This window comes from Sturnira hondurensis, unplaced genomic scaffold (assembly GCF_014824575.4).
Source record: "Sturnira hondurensis isolate 20B ecotype Veracruz unplaced genomic scaffold, ASM1482457v3 Scaffold0007406, whole genome shotgun sequence".
In the NCBI taxonomy this organism is placed as follows: Eukaryota; Metazoa; Chordata; class Mammalia; order Chiroptera; family Phyllostomidae; genus Sturnira; species Sturnira hondurensis.
In genome coordinates, this window is record NW_028080037.1 from 13194795 (window position 1) to 13214142 (window position 19348).

The window sequence follows — 19348 nt, forward strand, 5'->3', positions numbered from 1 at the left end:
ATTTGAGAGAGAGGATGGAGAGAGAGAGAAACATCAATTTGTTGTTCCACTTATTGAAGCATTCATTGGGTTGCTTCTTGTCTGTGCCCTGATGGGGATTGAACCTGCAACCTTGCCATATTAGAACAACGCTGTAACCAACTGAGCTACCCGGCTAGGGCCTGAGGACATTTTCATAGGTTGTTTTAGGGATGATGATGCAGTGGTGACACGGGCCCCAGCAGGCTCACTCCTCCCCTTCTCGTTGCCACTGGGCCTATGACTGGGGTCACGTCACATCGTAGCCCAGATGGGGACGTGCTGTGCCCGGTAGGGAAGGAAAGGAATTACACCCCTTGTTGCTGGTCGAAAGGATTCTTAACAGAAGTAGTGCATCCTGTTCAAATGACTGTGGGCTACAGAGTCCCGACTCCACCCCCACCCCCAGCTGTGTGGACCCACACGCTACACATAACCTGTGGAAGCCCCTACTTTTCACCTTCTAGGCAGGGGAGGAAGCAGTTTTTAGGGCATCCTGTTTGGTGCGGTGTTCAAGACAGTGCCCTCTGGAGCCAGTGCTGCCTGGGTTCAAATCCTGACTCCACTGCACGGGGCGCGTGGGTGAACCTTTCAGTGCCTCAGTTCCCCCATCTGTCAAATGGGCATGGGGAAACCCTGCCTCATAGGGTTGTCAGGGGTAGTCGATGAGGCCACCAAAGGCCTCGGCGTGGAGTCAGATGTCCAATAACTGCCACGTGCTTCTTAGGCACATGTAGGTACATGCACAGCTTGGGGACTGAGAGGCAGCAGGGTTAGTTCATATTATGTCCGTCCAGAATCCAGCAGGAATGGAGGCCGCTCCTTGCTCAACTCAGATGGCGTCCAGTTACCTGCGTGGGGCAGAAGCAGAAGTGTGGGGGGGTGTGGCCCGGCCAGGACAGGAATAACGGGTGAGAATGTGTTTGTGTTGGGAGCTGTCCCCTCCCCTGCTCTGTGCCACCAAATATGTCCATGCTCTCTGACGCCTGGTCAGCGGCCACCCCGGGCTGCCATCTCCCTGCCAGACTTGGAGCTCACCGGCTAATTTTAGAAATGACTCGTCGACTCAGCTGCTGCTATCACATTGGCGCAGAGGGCGGGTGGGGGCAGGGACGGGGAGGAGCAGGCAGGGAAGGGGCCGAGGGTGAGACCGTGTGGAGGGCTGCCCGTGACATTTGTCCTTCACCCCCGCTTTGCCGGCTCGCTGGGGTCTCTGCTCGCTCGGGAGATCTCTTGGGCAGGAGTTGTTCCCGTGACCCGTGGCCTCACGTGGACAAGGTATTGTGAGCCTGGGTTTTACGATGGGCACTTTCGGAGCTGACCTGCAAGTTTTAATTCTCCCGAATGAGTTTGGGGGGCAGTGGCGGCAGGCCTCGGGGCTTTCGGCCTGTCTGAGGCCTTTCTGGGGTGGACAACCTCTGCGGCCTTGTCTGCCCACCCCTCTCTTAGAAAACAAGAGAATTCTGGGGGAAGGGTTTTAGAACAAAGCCCCTGGGTGTGGACTCATTTCGGGATAACCCTTTGTCGGGGACCCAGCTGTTTGCTAATCATTTTTGAAGATGTGTTTAGAGTCCCGAGATAAGCTTCCCTGCGGAATCTTGCCCGGCAGACTCTGGGGTTCCTATTTTCACTGGATGCCAGTGATTTCTACTTGGCTGGTTATCACTTCGTGGTCAGGGAGCCAAACTCTTTGTTCACCTTTGCAACTCTGTGGAAGATAAGCCTTTGCTAGTGAATTTTTTTTTTATTCCAGATGAAGCCGTGCATGGGGGTGGGGGAGGGGAACAGTGGTGGTTCTGGGCCGAATGCTTGCCTTTCGAGTGCTGACTCGATCCCCTGTCCTAGAGGAGGTGTTTTGTCCGGCACCATGGTCACCAGGCGTTTCTTTGAATGGAGACCTTCGCAGGCCTCCACGAGGCTGGCTGCGTGGCTGGTGGGGACAGAGAGGGGCCCTGCTTCACTCGGCGTGGAGCTTCCTCTCCGGAGTCACCGGCACCTCAGCAGCTGCAGGCCTCGGAGCCGATGTGGCTGGTGGCTGGGTGGGAAAAGCCTGATCGCCCCCAAGCTGCCCAGTCTGGCCTTGCCCCGGCAGGGGGCCTGGGTTTCCATCCCATGGGACCCCGGAAACTGGGCTGCTTGCTACCTTAGTTTGGGGCCAGCTGAGACAGAGTCCTGGCTGAGCCAGTGCACCGGCCCCTCGAGGCGGAGGGTCCCACTCGGGCTTCTCGTGCCCGACAGGATGTTGGTTCCCGTGGGGACTATCTTTGCTGTTGGCCTGAGTGGTGGTCGCCTGTATCTGGGTCATTTGTCCAGGGAGGGCTGGGGAGGGCCAGTGTGGTGTAGGCTGTGCCTGAGTTCTAGACGATAACAACAGAAATGGGGGGGAGGAAGGAGGAGGAGGAGCAGGGCTCGCATGCCACCAATTAATAGGTATTTGGGGCCACCTGCACACAGGCCTGGTCACCTTGGGTAGTCTAATTTGGGCTCCACTGTGGCTCCTCTGTGACCTTCGACCAGTGCTTCCCAGTCAGAGCTTCTCTCTCCCCTCCCAGCACCTGAGGGGGTGGGGCCAGACCTTCCCAGAGGTGCCTTCTAGGATTCCACCCTCGGGCAGCGGCTCCCCAGTGTGGGTCCTTGATTACCCCATGCACCAGCCTCACCGGGGCTCTGCTCCACGGCGCACCCCCAGGCTCCTCTGGGAACTACCGCACTGTCGTGGGGGTAGGAGGCCAGCCATCTGCAGACTTCAAGCCTCACCAGTGGTTCCACCGAAGTGGGGGAACTGCCTCCCCTCTGCCGCCAGCTAATTGCAGCCACAGACTCTGCTGCGCAGCACCGGCCCTGTCTAAACCCAACAGGTCGTTACTCAAACAGGGGCAACGTGCACGGTGCTCTATTAGGGTCTGGTTATGGCAAAATTCCCTGGGGAGAAAGAGCAAGCCCGTCTGGTGGCCGTCTGAGATGGGAACGGGAGGCCCTGGAGCTGAAGGGAAGCTTCTCTCGCAGCCCAGAGAACAGAAGCTCTGGCTGGGTTTCCACACACGGCCCCTGCGAGACAGCCCTCAAGTGGGTCCTGCTCCACCCCGCAGATAAACACAACCGTCGGACGGTCCAGTCGAAGCAGGCGGCTAGTGGCTGTGGCATGTGGCATACCCTGAATTTTTTTTTAATTAGTCAACTCTTGTTTTTCAGAGCAGTTTTAGGTTCAGAACACAATGGAGGGCAAGGTACAGAGATTTCCCACAGAGCCCCTGTCCTCACGCATGCATGGCCTCCCCCATTAACCCCACCCCCCAGCGGGCTGGGACGTGTGTTACAGGCGATGGACCTGCATGGGCAGGCCGTCTTCGCCCGAATCCAGGGTTTACCCTGGGGCTCGCTCTCGGTGGTGCGCATTCTGTGGGTGTGGACGCGTGTGGAACGGCACGTATCCCATCCACCGCTGGAGGATCGCACAGGAGAATTCCATCGCCCCACAAACCTCTGTGCTCTGCCCACGCCTCCCAACCGCCCCCCACCCCAGCTCCTGGCCACCCATTACCCTTGTTACTGTCTCCATAGCTTTGCCTTCTCCAGCATGTCACAAAGTTGGGAATCACACAGAATGTAGCCTTTTCAGATGGGCTGCTTTCCCTTCCTGACCTGTCTTTGCTTGCTATCCTGAATGTTCCCACCTCGTGAAGTTGCTTTATTTAAAACATGTAGAAAGGGGGTTTGAGACCAGGCAAAGGAAGGGCTCCTGGGTGCTGGGCTGAGGTCACGGGCAGCCTCATCTGTGAACAGCCGGGGCAGCGGAGGCACAGAGCGGGGGGGAAGCAACTTGTGCAAGGCCGCACTGCCTTGTTATGACGGCATTGGGCTCAGAACAGCCCCTGCCTTCGAGGCTGGCCTTCAGAGAGCTCTGTGGGGCTCCCCGTTTTAGGAATGACCCAATTCCCCCACCCCCAAGACCTTCCGCATTAGCACTCTCCTAGCCTCGAAGGAAAGGATGAGATAGCTTCACGTGAGCGCCTCCCCCTGGCCATGACTCACTCATCTCCGTCATTTTCTTTTTCTGCTCTGCTTCTCGCTGAGCCTCCCCTTGATGACCTTTTAAAGAACTATAGTTTCTGGCAAGGCAGGAAAGAGCCTCAAGAGCCGGCTACGTGGATTTACCAAGCCCGCAGCCAGTACTCACACTCGGAAAGGCAGGAATTGCAAGGTCCGGGCTTCTGAGGGAATTTCTCTCCGACCGACCATAAAAGGCTGGATGCATTTTCAGCTGTACTGGGTGTCAGCTGGGGGCTGAGTTTCATGGAGGCCAACTGGATTAGCTGTTGAATTGGGAGAGAGACGGTTGCCCTGTGGGATCGAGTGTCTCATTCACGCCGGGCACTCATGTGCATTCAGGCCGGAGTTATTAGCCCCAATTTACAGATCACGGAGTGAGAGTTAGAAGCTGTCGCAGCCCAAGGTCATGGAGAGTAAAATGAAACTGGCACCAGACGACGTTATGGGGAGGACGTGGGCTATTCAGTCTAATAAGCAACTTGAACTATGATGATGAATTATGCAACAACAGGAACAGATAACAAAACCTATTCACACCTATTACCTTGTTTAATCCGTGAATAATCGGGGGGTGGGAGGTGAGACAGTTGCAGTTTTATGGAGGACGAAATTGAGAACCAGAGAGGTTTATGGCTTGCCCACGGGCACAGCTGCTAAATGGGCCAAGGGATTTCGTCTTGTCTTGTTCTTTGGTCGGAGTGGGTCAGCTCATTTTCTTAGTTCTTTCTATTATTGGTCTCTCCCATTTATTGTTCAGAGCGCCCCTGTCCCCTGTCTTGCCCTTTGCGGCTCCGCCATCCGGCTGTCTCAGGTTCTATTCATTTCTAATAAACTGGTGATCAGGTAAGTAGCCTGTTTCTCTGAGTAGTGGGAGCTTTTCCAGTAAGTTAATAGAACCCAAAGAAGGGGACATGGGGGCCTCTGATGTATAGCCAGTTGGTCAGATGTTCAGTAAGTCCGCTCTCATCTGCGGTTTTGCCTTCCAAGAGTTCAGTTCCCCGAGGTCAACCGTGGTTTGAAAATATTAAGCGGAAAATTCCAGAAATAAACAATTTGTAAGTTTAATTCGAGTGCCCTTCTGAGTCTCGTGATGAAATCTCGCGAGATAAAATATCCTGCGATAGTCTCGCCAGCTGAACTCTCTCAGGTTCTGCTCCGCCCTGCCCCGGAAGTGAATCATTCCTTTGCCCATCAGGTGCTGGCCAGCACCGTTCGCTGTCTCCGATGTGTGTCCGTGCTTGGGTTCAAGTCATGTGTATTTTATTTAGTAATGTCCCCAAACCTCAAGCGTGATGATGCTGGCAATTTGGGTATGCCAAAGAGAAGCTGTAAAATGTGTCCTGAAAGTGGAAAGGTATGTGTGTACCGGAAAAAATAGTGTAAAAAGGGTTTGGTGCTATCCATGGTTTCAGCATCGGGGGGGGGGGGTCTTGGGATGAGATACCTGTACGATAGTTCCCCTCCACGGTTTGGGACAGGGCAGGGGGGACCACTGTATAGGTGGCAACCCGGACATGCTCTTAGCCTTGTAGCTGGTTGTTTGGACGGAACCACAGGTAACAGCCTGGATTTGCAAGTGGCGTCTGCAGTGGAGGTTGCTCCTGTGAGACTGAACACTTCACCTGTGCAGCCTGATGCTCTCTCTCTGTGTGGATAAGTCGGTGCTGAGTTGCATTCTTTTTTTTTTTTTAGGATTTTATTTATTTATCTTTAGAGGGGAAGGGAAGGAGAGAGGGAGAGAAATATCAATGTATGGTCGCCTCTCGTGCATCCTCTGCTGGTAACTGGCCTGCAACCCAGACATGTGCCCTGACTGGGAATCGAACCGCGACCGTGTGGTTCGCAGGCCTGCGCTCAATCCACTGAGCTACGCCAGCCAGGGCCACCGAGTTGCATTCTTGAACAACACAGCAGGTGTTGGAATTGGGCCCAGGAGCCTAAAAGACTGGGACTCAACCTGAGTCAGTCCGGGAGAGGACTGCGGTGAAAAGACATCATCATAAAGGACAGGGTAACCACGTCCTGGGTGTGTGGACTGTCTAGTACTCGTACTGCCCTGTAAGTGCACAAGAAAGGCAGGCGCCCCCTTTGACAGGTGGGGGACTTGCAGCCCCAAGAGGTTCCACCCCAAGCAGAGTGGGGCCCAAGCTTAGGTGTGAGACCTCCAGAACTGACACCGGCCCCCTGAAGGGCAGGAAGCCTGCTGCGTTCACCCTGGGCAGCCTCTTTCGGGGTGAAGTGTGCACTTCTGCAGGGTGCAGCCTAGAAAACTCTCGGGGGACAGTAGCTGGCATTCTGCAGGATCTGGGAGCCACGAGATACTTCTCACCCGGGCACTGGACGGAGGCTCCAGATGAGACAATTGGGGCAAACCCCATAGGTGTCGCTGTGAAAACCTCACCCGTTTCACCAGAGAGCAGGCTGGGGCAGGCTTGTGGCCATCTGGTGAGGCAGCTCTCCGGGCTGGGGGGAAAGGTGGCCAACCCCCTGCACTGGGAATCAAGGACCCTGGTTCTGCTGTGTCAGGAGTTGCATGGTGGGGCTGTGGCCTTGGTCCACCTTTCCTGGGGGCAGGGCACCATTTCTAACTGGCTCTGCAGTGAGTTGAGGAAAGGAACTCTCTATCAGTGCGGGTGTAGGATTTAACGTGACCAGCAGGGTGAAGGTCAGCAAATGACCTCCCACGGGCAAACCCAGCCCTCCACCTGGTTTCAAGGTTGTGTTGGAACAGCCACACCCATCATTTACATAGCGTGCATGGGCTGCTTTTGAAATGCAAAGGTTGAGCTGAGTCTTGCAAACCAGACCCTACTCTCTCCATGCATAAAAGGTTTACTATCTGGATCTTTACAGGAAAAAAAAAAATCTGTTGACCCCTCCCTCAGGAATGGTGTGGCACTGTCACTCTCTCTGGGACTGAAAGGGCAGGGGAGGGACCTGTTGCCGGAACAGGAGAGGGTAGCAGGTGGCAGGGGGCTTCCTGAAGGTGCCTTTGGTGCAGGCAGGCAGCCAGTCTGATCTCTGCGGGTAGGGTAGGTGATCCCCATTAGCTGAGCCCAGCTAGGAGCTGGCAGGTGGAGGAGGTGGGGGATGAGTCTGGAGGGGCAAACAGAAGACGCCCGGCCCGGGAAGGCAAGGTGTCTTCCACTCTCCCCCCGTCTTCCTCTCCCCGCAGTCCTCCGATCCCTGTGTGCCTGGCTTGCTGTGTGAGGTCCGAGAGCTGTCTCAGTGTTTGGTACCTAGTAGCTTCTCCCTAAATGTCGGTGAGTCATCCTGGGCTGGGGTCTCCAGGCCAGTCTTGACCGTGGAGTCCAATGAAAATGAAAACAGTTCAGGGCAGTGAACGGTGATCAAGCACCTGCTCAGCATCTGGGTGTGCTCCTCCCATTTTACAGCTGAGATGACTGAGGCTCAGGGAGCTTCCCACGGTCCCACAGGGTAATGGTGGTGGCAGGACAGAAACTTGGACCGTGGTAACAATGCTGTCCCCTTATGCAAATGCAGACAACACAGCGGGGCATCAGAAGTCCCTGCCACAGACGGGCTGCCAGTGGCCTGCTCCGCCCCTTCTCAGATGCACTCCTGATTTTTTAATTCATGTCCACATTCACTCATTCATTCAACAGACATGTGCCGAAACGCACAGAGACTGTGTGTTCTAGGCTCTGGGGCTACGTAAGTGAACAGAACAAATGGAAATTCTTCGGCGAGGGAGTCCGAACCTACACAAAAAATGTATATAGCATGAAGGGCAGTGATTAAATGCTGTGAGGCAGCATGGAAGTCCTAGGTAGGACTGGGTAGGGTGGGATGGGGTGGGGTGCTATGCTGCAGTTTATCTTGTGTTATTTTTTAAAAGATTCTATTTATTTTTAGAAAGAGGGAAAGGGAGGGAGAGAGGAAGAGAAACATTGATGTGTGAGAGAAACATCAGTTGGTTGCCTCTCATACGTGCCCCTGACTGGGGATCAAACGTGCAACCCAGGTATGTGCCTTGACCTGGAATCCAACTGCTGACCTGCTTTGCAGGAAGATGCCCAACTGAGCCACATGGGTCAGGCCTATGCTGCAGTTTGAACAAGGTGGTGAGAGCAGGATTATTGAGAAGATGACTCTGAGCAAAGACTTGAAGGAGGGGAAGGTGAGAGCCATGCACAAGGAACAGCATTTGGAGCAGAGGGAACAGTACCTACAAGGGCCTTGAGGTGGAAACCTATGTGGAGGGTGGTATCTAGGAGATCAGTATCACTGAAGCAGAGGAGCAAGGGGCAGGGGGTCGCGAGGGCCCTGGAGGCCACTATCAAGACTTGGCAGTTTGTCCCATGAGACAGGTGAAGTCACCGGAGGACTGGCCACGGTGTCAGCACTGGACATTGAGGGGTGACGGGAAAGCCTCGAGGGCCCCATGGGATGCCCTGCGTGCATGCTTGGAGAGCTGTTTCAGGCCATCCCCTGGCTGTGGGTTTGGGGTGAATCTTTCACCAGCTTCCCTTCCCCTTTAGGGGAGACTTGAGACTCGAGACTTTATACTATGAATTCTGAGCATCTGGGGCCTCCTCATGGGCTTACAATAGCAGCTGATGAGGCAGGTGTGAGGTTCAGGCCTGGGAGAGAATGTGGTGGTAAGAACACTTGCTTAAATTAAGGCTTGACAAGTCTCCCCAGGAGGATTGGCCTCTGGCCCTGGGTCAGTGGGGCTGGCCCGGAGCCTTGGAGGGGCAGGACTCCGGGAGCGCAGGACCCACACTGAGCTCCCTCTCGCTGCCGTCCACGTCCTCTGGGCACAGCCGGCAATCCCGGATGAGGACGGTCCGGACTGACAGCCAGGATTCCGCTTGGAGCCTTGAAGCCGAGGGCGATTCTTGGGAAGCAGCCATTGACCAGGCCGGGCCTGGGCTGGGTGGGAAGGGGGGCCGCGGTCAGGGCAGCCGCCTCACGTCAGGCCTATTCATAACCTGGCTCCCCAGCCGTGTAGCAGAGTGGATTCTGGCTGCGTGTCACTCAGGGGCTGAGTGGGGAGGGGCCTCCTGGCCCTCTCCTCTCCTCCAGCCTCTCTGCACCGTCTCAGCCTTCTGCAGATCACCTGCCTCCCTAGGGCCTTGGCAAGCTGGAGAGCCTACACTGGGGGCTTTTCCTCGAGCCACAGACATGGCTGTCTGCACCTGGACACATTTCCAGAGTCTTCTCTTAGGCACGTGACCTCATCAGAACTGAAATATTCCTTCTTAGATCTTTGGATCTTGAGATTCCCTTCACATCAGGCCCTGTGGGAGCGCTGGGGTCACAGCCCATGTTGTCCTGCTAAATATTTAAGGGCCAGCTTCTGTAATAAAACCCCCGATCTGCAGTGTTTGACAGTTTCTGTGGCTAGACACACTGCCAGGGCTGATTACGAGCTCGTAACGTGACCTGGCCCAACGCAGAGCTGGGAAGAGATGCTCACAGTGAGCTCTCGTGAGATGAGAACTGGCGTCAGCACTGCCCCTGGGCATCACCAGGGCCGGCTCACCAGCTTCTGGGATGTGTCGCTTTCCATGTGGGACCAGAGATCACCTTGAATGCTGCCCTAAGCACCTTCTTATGCATACGTCCCTGAAAGTGGTAACTCACAGGCCATCGAGTCGTCAAAAACTCTTGGACGATGGTTGCTCTGACAGCTGGGGACCAGGTGGCCTGTTCTAGGAGGGGCGAGTGAGTGACAGGGTCCTCGGAGCTAGAAGGGAGGAGAACGAGACTCATCCCAAGGCCTCTAGGTGTATTTCCTTCCACTCTTCATTTTCTATGTGGAGTGTTGTGTGTTTGGCCATTTTGGATAGTTTTCACGTGTGCCATGTTACACCGGGCATTTCTTCGCTTTTCAAGCCACCACGAGCTCCATCCCGCGTTCCTACAAATGCTCCCTGTGAGCCTCGTTCACTGCAGGTTGGGTGGGAAATACTGCAGCCACTTTGGAAAACCGCTTGGTGGTTTCTCAGCAAGTCACGCCTCAAGTCACCATACAACCCAGCAATGGGACTCGCTCCTAGGAATCGAAGAGACATGGAAACAGATGGGCACATTAAGATTTCCTTGACTGTTCATAGCAGCCTTATCCATAAAGGCCCCCAACTGCAAACAACCCAAGTGCCTATCCCCTGGTGGGTGGGTCACGGGAGAGGTGGCCCAGTCACACACCATGGAAAGCTAATTAGCGAGCAGAAAGGCACGAGGCACTGATAGACACGGCAATGGGGAGGGACTGCAGAAGCATCTTGCCAAGGGAGAGAAGCCAGGTGCCCAGAAGAGGGGGAACTCCAGCGTGGAGAGGGGATGAATGGTTTTCTGGGGTTGCCGGTGGGGACAGTGAGAGGCTGCAGGTGCGCCTGAGGGTCTTTTGGGGGGTGATGGGATTGTGGGATGGTTGCCAAAATGAGTAAGTTTACTTTTAAAGTTCTGTACCTTCATCAAAAATCTCCAAATTGTATGCTTATTACGGGCGAATCGTATGGTTGGCATAGAAATTGGACCTCAATACAGCTGTTTTAAAATGTTTCCTAAATACCCTTTTCCATGAATTCGTAATGTCCCTTCGTTGGATGGGTCTCAATTTACTTGACATTCTCTAGTTATTGGATACCTGAGTGGTATTTTTTAATCTTTTTTTCTATTTTTGGTGCCATAATCAATGCAGTGATGAAATTTGCTAGTTTAGGATTACTCCCTCAAACTTGTTGTTTTCAGAAGAGGGCTTTTGAGGCCAAAACTTAGGAACATGTGATAAGGCTCTCCATAGGATGCTAAACAGGCTTCATTGTCTGCCCCAAGTGCTGGGTCAACAACGAGTCCTCTCCTCATTTGCATGGTCACACGGGAGCTGCTGCGCCCTCCCAGAGGGGAGGAGCACTGTTTTGTGGGGTATCGAAAGTCAGGAGGATGGCCCCCCTCGGGGAACAGAACCAGGAAGCGGCGTGCTGGAGGGTCACTGGGGCTGGTGATGGTGTGTGGGTTTTCTGAATTGAGGTGTAATTTACATAGATTGAAATAGTCCATCTTAATTGTACGGGTAAGGGACAATTTACATGTAATATTCTTGTGTAGCCACCGTCCCAGGCACATTGTCGTCACCCGAGACGCTTCCCTTGTCCCCTGCCCAGCCCCACGCTATTGGCTCTTCTGACCTCCATCGCCATGGATTAGATGGGCCTGCTCTTGAACTTCTAAGTGAAATAATGTTTCAAATTAAGTTTTCTTCGATGACAATTTACTTTAACAATTTAAATTATCATGACTAACAGTTTAAATTTCATTGAATTAAAACTTATTTTTCATCTTTTAACTGAAATCATTATTCTAACCTTCTCATCGTTGAAAATAAAATCTTTTTTATTTGCACATTTAAAAATAACATTTTCCATTCGATCGGGGTGCCGGTTACGGAGGTGCATTCTTCAGGTGAGACTGCTGAGCTACACAGCTGTGATCGCGGACTGTGTTATATTTCACTGGTGCTATATTTCACTGGGAAGTTACTGTGTGGGGCCGAGAGGGAAAGGGTTCTGGGGCCCTGTCCACTTCACCGCCAGCAGCCTCCACCCGACTGTGCCCCGCACCCAGGTGCACGTGGCCTGGACAGGCCTGGCCGTGCGGTCTCAGCATCAGTGGGGGCGGGGCTGGGACGTCTCTGTGAGCTAACCCGTCTCTCTCTTCTCTCCCCTCTGCGTCTCCATGTGTCAGTCTTGTGTCCGACCACATCCTGTGCTGTGTGTGTCTGCAGCCCATTCCGTGCTGCCAGGCAGAGAGCTCCACCTCATCTCACCTCATCTCACCTCATCTCACCTCATCTCATCTCATCTCATCTGCCGGCCCCGGCACTGTCTCAGCATGGCCATCTCATCGCGCCTCGCCCTGTGGGAGCAGAAGGAAAGTAGCGCTCGGGGCTTGGTAGCTGCTGCAGGACAGGTCCCAGCATGGGTGGCCCGGCTGCCCCCTTCCGCCTCAGGCAGAGCGTCTGACCCCCAGTGCCTCCCTGCAGCGTGTCCAGCCCCACCTTCCGTTTTCTCCTAGGCAGCTGGTCATTAGTGACCAGGCCCTGGACTCCACCCATGAATGCCTGGCCTTTCCTGTTTCTCCGTGAGCCTCGGGGGAATGAGGGCAGACCCGCTGTCCCGTCTGCATCCTTGTGGCAGTTTTGATGAGCACGGGGGCTGGTGTGGGAGGCAGAGTGTGGGGTAGGCTAGGGGCAGAGCTGTGGGCTGCCAGGCTTATGCCATGGGGATGGGTGTCCGTGGTCCCTGCCTTTTGTCACCACGGAAAAGTGGAAAGGGGCCCTTCTGCCCAGTCATTCCTCCTTTCTCTTTCGTATTTCTCGTGAGACACCCAGAAGGGCTGCCTCCTCTTTTGGTGCCTGTTCTCTCCTCCACCCCTCATGCCACCCTCACGCTTGGGACTTGATTACTTGGAGGCTGAAGGGCGAGGTAGGGGGGGAGCCCCTTTCCGGCTGCCCCCTGGCTGCTGCCCCCACCCTTTCTTGGTGGGTCTGAGAGGAGCATTGAAAATAGTTCTGAAAGAAGCAGAGTATGCCCCTGCTCAGTGTGCCCTAAGAATCACTCTCAGGTCTGCGTTTCAGTCTGCGTGGGGAGGGAGGGTGTGTAAATGTGAGCCCAGCCTCACGTGTCCCCTGCCCCTTGTGAACTGGGCAGAGGTCAGCGCGGCCGCCTTTCCCCGAGGCCTCTGCTGTGTGTCCTGGCCTTGTCGTCTTTGGAGTCCCTGTTTATCAGCCACACACAGAGGACATTGATACGCAGCTTATTTTAAACCACTGGGTAGCTCTTCCATAGAGAGTGCTGGAGATCTTTGTCCCTTTTGAGCTGTCTGAGGAATACTGGTTCAAGACACAACCCAGGGGGCCACAGCCAGCCCCATGCCTGAGCCCCCAAGGTCGCTGCGGCCAAGATAGCAGCCTTAGCCACACCCCAACTCCAGTCAGTCCTGGCCTGGGCCATGCTCCTGGGGTACAGTGCTGGTGTTCAGCCTGCCAGATTCAGGGCCCCGTGTTGCGGAGCCCCTGGCTGCCCAAGTCCTTGTTTAAAGACCATTAAGAAGCCACAGCCCTGGGTCAGTGCAGCGGGCTGTGGTTTGAGGGCTGGGTCCTCCCGTCCCTTGTCACGTTCCTGGCACACGGTAAGTGGTTACGTGGTTAAGTAATTGATTGTTTTTTTTTTAAGATTTTTATTTACTTATCTTTAGAGGGGAAGGGAAGGAGAGAAGTATCAATGTATGGTTGCCTCTTGTGAGTCCCCTGTTGGGAACTGGCCTGCAACCCAGGCATGTGCCCTGATTGGGAATCGGACCGCGATCAGGTGGTTCGCAGGCCCGTGCTCAATCCACTGAGCTATGCCAGCCAGGGCTAGTAATTGATTGTTATACTAAGTACAAACTGGATGGTTCCTTGGGATCCAACCCCTTCTGGGAACTGGAAAACCTCCTTTTGGACATGTCCTTTTAGAGACGGGTCTGTCCTGCACCAAGGAAGGGAAGCCATGGCCTCGACGGTCTACGTTCATATCATAAGGAAGCTCGGCCCAGGCAGAAGTCACGTTGGCTGGAGTGCATTCCATGCTCCACTGCTCACGCAGTCCATTCTCACACGCTCTCTCCAGGCCCCCAGAGCCCCGCCAGCCTCACCCGCTTTGCCGTGGCCTCTCATACATGGGCTTGGTCGTGTGTGTCCTCCTGGACCCTGTCCCAGGCTTCTCTGCAAGCTTTTTGAAGGGCAGCTTGCCCCTGTTGGTTTGCTCACTGAGCTCTTCCCTTTCTTGCTTCTGCCAAACAGATTCGGGAAGAGGACAAGAGCCCGCCACCATCCTCGCCCCCGCCCCTTTTCTCTGTCATCCCAGGCGGCTTCATTAGGCAGCTGGTCCGGGAGACGGAGAAAGAGTCTAAGGAAGCAAGACTGAAGAAACAGGCGGTGCTCGCCTCTCCAGAACCAGAGGTAAGCAAGTGGCCCTGCAGGGAGGGGCCAGGAGCCTGCCGCACCCACCACCCTGTCCTGTGAACCTCTTCCTTGTCACTAGCCATCTTGCCTTGGCTCCTGCTGTCCCCGCCTTTTCCTGTTTTCAGCTTCATCTGGTGAACTCCTGTGCATCCTTCAAAACCCAACGTGAAAGTACATCTCTGGAAAGCTCTGCCCTTGCCTTCCTTCCTCTGATTCCCACTGTGCCCTCTATGACCGTCTTAATTGTGGTTGGCAGAATAATTGCTTGATAATATAACTTCTTTGGCTAGGAATTCCTTCAGAGCAATGACAGTCTCTCTCATTCAACTTTATATCTCGGACAACTCTCCTGTTGAATGAATGAATGAAAGAAATTAGTTGAGGTGCAATTGCAGCCATGATTTTATCCCACACTTGCAGAAATAGAAACCTAGATAATAGCTCAGGATGTATGGTTAACTCAGTTTAATGTAGGCAGAAACCATATTCAGCTGGTACTTGCTGAGGGCAGCTGTGTTGGTTGTTAAACTATTAAAACTTTTCCATATCAGGTGGTAAATAGCGGTGGTCCCAAGCCCCCAAGTACTGGGCTGGTATGCTTATCTAGGCCCCTTTCCTTAGTCCCCCCGTGTGGCCACAATCCAGAAGTTAAAGTGTTAATGCTTGTCACTGGTAGGGACTTCAGTACCCTGCTCCAGTGGGCTCCCCTTCTGATTGGTTGATGTCTACTAAAAATCCCGAATTACTCTGATTAGCACAGCTGGATTGAAGCAATAGTTGGCCAAGATGTACTACCTATGCTTTTGGGACCTGCAGATTTATTACTGATGGCGGCCAGGTCTCTTTCCCGCCTTTCCCCCAGCTCCTAGCAGGGAACCTGGGCAGGATGATGGGCCAGGCACCACGGAGGCAGGCTCAGAGCACAGTGGACCTAGAAGAATGTTTTCTTTTTTCAGCTTGAGCTATTGAACTCCTGTGCATCCTTCAAAACCCAGCTCAAATAGTGTATCTCTGGCAATAGTCCATCTGTTGGGCAAACAGGGTACCTCCTCGTGTATTTCCTGTGCCCCTTGAAGTGGGGTGAATGCTGCAGTGATTAGGCTGAGAAATCCAGTAGCCTTGGGAGCTAGTGTTGGCTTGAGTCCAGATCCCACCTGGCTCTGCCTCCCACTTCCCTGCAGCTGTTGTTTGCTCGGCCGGCCCACGTGCCTGCACCTGTCCGATCGCCGTGACTTGGCTGCATCAGAGAAGTCCTCCGGCTGCTGAATGGCAGCAGCTGCTGAAACACTCCTGCCAAGCCTTTGTGTGGGGGGAGTGACAGGCTCTGCCCCTGCCCCTGCCTGAACCCGGCATAAGTGGGAGCCAAAGTCGACCTGTAGGCTGTGGTTAGGCCCTGATGAAATGTTATTGCATGCCTGTTTAAGAGTAGACCATGTCCACTTTGTTGCTCATGGGGCTCTTTGAAACCGTATGCAGCACTGGGGTATGTGGGATTATACCCACTTATCAGAGGTGGAGACTGAGGCTCCGAGGGGTCAAGAGACTTACTCAAGGTCATGAGGTCAGATAGAGGCAGAGACAGGATGACAGTCTGTGTGTTCTCTGCTCTAGTGAGCTGCCTGGGGGAAGGGCCAGCATGGGGAGTGAGGTGGCTGGGAGTCACGGGCCTAGGGACGGAAGGGTTGCTTCTTGAGGATGCAGGCCAGCCTGGCATCATTGTGCGCAGGTGAAGAAGCAGAGGCTGGGGACATACTGTCACTGCTGGGCCTGGATGGAGACTCAGGGCCAAGGTGCAGGATGGACAGGCCTTAGGCCACAACAGGTGTCTGGCCCACGGGCCCAGGGGCTGCTGGGCCTGGAGCGGGGCAGCCTCAGGACAGGCCTCTGCGAGGCAGCAGGCCGTGGCTGGCTCCCGCCACCGCGGTTCTCTCCTGCCAGTCAGCACGTAGCTCTGGACACTCTCCTCACCCCAGCACAGCCGTTTCACTCGGTCCTCACATAATGCGTCACCATTTTGCAGGGATGGAACATGAGGCTCAGGGAGGTGACCTGGCTCTTCTAGGGCCACTTGGCCAGTGAGGGACGGGCAGAGGCTGGAAGCAACACTGGGGTAGAGCGAGACCCGTATCGAATGTCGGGAGAACTGGGGTCCGGCTCCGGCCTCACCGCTGCCTGTGGTCCAGTTCAAAACCCTCCCCGTCTCGGCCGCCACTTGCCCATCTGTGCACTGGGTGCGCTGTGAGTTTCCTCTCGGCCCCGGTGGTTCTGGAGGTGCTGCTTCTCCTGCATACTCAGAAAGCTGCGGGAGGCTGGGGGCTCGGTGTTCGGTGTTCGTGAGAGAAAGAGAGCCAGTCGGATTTCCCTCCCCCGCCCCATGAACTCTCTTCTTTCGAGCTGGGGTGGGGAGAGGGACGATGGGATTGGTTATCTTTCTGGGCCTCTCCCCACAGTAGTCTCCCCTGTGGGGGTTGGGTTAAAAATAAGGCGCTGACTCACTTTTGGAACTGGTGGAGACAGTGGTGTGAAGAGCAGCCGGTCCCTCTCCGAGACGATGTCCTGCCTGGCTCCAGGTTGGACCGAGCCTCCAGGCCCCGGGCACTTGAGTGGGGGCTGCAGGTCCGTTGCAGTTACCTGGGGCCACAGCCCAGCCCAGCTCCAGCCCTTTCCCTGATCCCTTCCTGGCCCAGCAGGAAGCAAGACAGACAAACAGACAAAAAAAAAAAAAAAACCGTAAAAAAAAACAGTGAGGACAGCAGCAGTAACAGTGGCCGCAGCTGCTGTTACTCTGTGCAGGGCTCATTGTCCGGAGATGTCACTGACCCTCTTGCCCATCCACAGGGTGGGCCATGGTGGTCCCCATTCTGCTGATTAGGAAACAGCTCTGAGAGGGGAAGTCATGAACTTCAGGCCTCACAGCCAGTGCGTGGCAGTTATGAGTTGAATGTGGAGTTTAGTCTCTTGGGCTGCAATCTCCACTCTCTTTTCACCCTGTCCCTTGGCCTGGAGATGCTGGGCCGGAGGTGGTTGGCTCGTTTCCTGGCCCAGTGCCCATTGGATCTCATACGTGCTCAAGGGTCTTTGGGTGACTGAGAGGTGGGTGAACAGAGGAACGAATGAAGGAGTGAATGCTGAAACTCTCAGGCCAGCAAGCAGCTAAGGATGGTTGTGGTTTCTCTCCCAGACCCCAGAGATCCCCACGAGCCAACCCAACAAATCCAACAGTGGCACCAAGTCTGGAAGCCAAAACACTTCCCAGGACAGCCAGGCGGGCCCTCCGCAGCACCCCAGCATTCCGGCCAAGGAGGGTGAGCGGGCTGGCCCCACCGAGCCGGCGCCGATGACCACCATCAATGGCGAGAAGCCCCAGGAGCCGGGCCCCAGTGGGGCTCCAGCCAAAAAACCTCTGCCCTTCAAGAGGGGCGTGAGGAGGGGCGACGTGCTGCTGATGGTGGCCAAGCTGGACCCGGAGTCAGCCAAGACGGAGCAGAGGACTCAGCCCCAGGATGCCCCCGCCTGCAAGACCCCAGCGGCAGCCACAGACCCCGGAGGGGGAAGGAAGGGGGAGGCCCCACGGGATCCTCATGGCCCCCAGGCCAGCCCTGAGGACACAGCCCTGAAGGCTGAGAAGACCCAGACTGGGGGTCTTGGGGGCCCAGGAACTCTGCCGGCAAGAGGCGAGAAAGACCAAGGGGCTGCAGGGAAAGGGGGTGGGGCAGCCCAGGCCAAAGGGCTGAAAGGGGAGGAGCCTCAGGACACAGAGCAGCCTGGTGAGGCGGGGCGACCAGGGACAGCGGAGAAGCGGGGAGGGGACCCTCAAAACAAGGTGGCAAAGGGGAAACTCTCCAAGGATGCAGGGGGTGAAGGGAAGCTGGCTGGGGCCCAAGTCCAGGTGAAAAACTGGGGAGGTTCCCTGGGCAGAAGGAGCAGGTGGGATGGTCCCCAGAAGAAGGACACAGAGAGCTTGCTCCTGAGGAAGGCAGAGAAGACAGAGGAACCACAGACCAAGGGAGAGAAGGTGGACAAAGTGCAGGGGAAGGTCGGGAAGATGGGGGAGGCTCCCAGAGGGTTGGAGAAAGCACGTGGGCCTCAGAGAGAGCCTGGGGAGGCTGGGAGTGAGACAGAGAAGGGGTGTGAAGCCCCCAAGGAGGTGGGTGAACGTGGGGAGGCCCTGGAAGCCCCCGAGGAGGGGCAGCTGGGCGGCAGGGTGCAGGAAGCTGTGGAGTCCTGCAGAAGCACGGATGGCAGGGCCGAGCCCCTGGATGCGGAGCTGGGAGGACCCAGAGTGCCTGCCCTGGGGAGCCACGCAGAAAGGCCTCCGGTGCGGGAGAACCACGAGGGCCCAGCCCTGCCCGAGGGGAGCAGAGGAAGCCCTAGTGGAGCCTTGGCCCAGGTGAGGGCTGCAGCCCCGACGTGAGGAGGGGCGGGGAGAGGAGGGATGGGAACGACTTGTCCTGGGGCTGAGCAAGGTGGGGACAGGAGATGGACAGGGAATTGGTGAGCCGTGGCTGGCTCAGAGGAAGGGTCGAGCAGTTTCTCTTCGACAAGCAGGGGGTCTTGAGGCCTCCACTGTACCTGTGCTGGCGTGAGATGCTCCACAGCGTGAGGGAGGCCCCAAGCAGGGGAGATGTCCCCACGTGGCTGAGCTTACAGTGCCACGTGGAAGTTCTGAACCTTGGATGTGCATAAGTTTCAGATTGCTGAAAAGGCAGAGTCCCAGGGCCCCCCTTAGAGCTTTCATTCAAAAGGCCAGGGGTGGGGCTAATCCGTCTGCATCTAAATAAGCACCTACCACCCCCACCTCTGAGGTGCTGATTTAGGTGGTCCAAACCACACTGACAAACACTTAGGTAAGGCTTTGCCCCTCATGTGCATGGGGGTGGGGAGAGGGCAGTGCCACCCTGGGTTAATTTCTGTGACCTTTGCCCTCAGGCTCCTGAGGACAGATGGTACGAGGCAGAGAAAGTCTGGCTGGTTCAGAAGGACAGCTTTACTCTCGGTAATCAGGGGCTTCAATACGTCTGGGGCTGGGGGTGTCTAAGTCTGTTTCTCTGGCGCCCCCTTCTGCTGCCAGTGGGTTTCCCAGGTCCCCATCTCTGCGAAGAAGGGGAGTTGTGAGGGGCCTCTGAGATCGGGATGGGGCACGCGGCCCTTCAGCGAGGGAATAGCTCTTTCACTCTCAACAGCCGGTCTACCAGGTCTGTTTTCAAAGGCATTTGAGCCCTGGGAATTAATTACTTAACGAATTCTTTAATGCAACGAGCATGGTTCGGCTCCTGCAGGGTACCTCGGGGTGCTTGGAGTCTAGCG

At 55.5% G+C, this 19348-nt stretch overlaps 1 protein-coding gene across 2 annotated transcripts in view; it reads left to right on the plus strand.

Moving 5' to 3' along the window:
- The first annotated feature begins 1161 nt into the window (after positions 1 to 1161).
- The window catches only part of MYO18B (myosin XVIIIB), a 230171-nt gene continuing 211984 nt past the window's right edge, over positions 1162 to 19348 (plus strand). For both annotated transcript variants that reach the window (XM_037052378.1, XM_037052379.1), the window contains exons 1-5: positions 1162 to 1296; positions 11782 to 11967; positions 13880 to 14038; positions 17223 to 18431; positions 18971 to 19037. In XM_037052378.1, coding sequence (XP_036908273.1) covers positions 11929 to 11967; positions 13880 to 14038; positions 17223 to 18431; positions 18971 to 19037 — 1474 coding nt within the window. In that variant the 5' untranslated portion in view covers positions 1162 to 1296; positions 11782 to 11928. The remainder of the gene's footprint in view (positions 1297 to 11781; positions 11968 to 13879; positions 14039 to 17222; positions 18432 to 18970; positions 19038 to 19348) is intronic.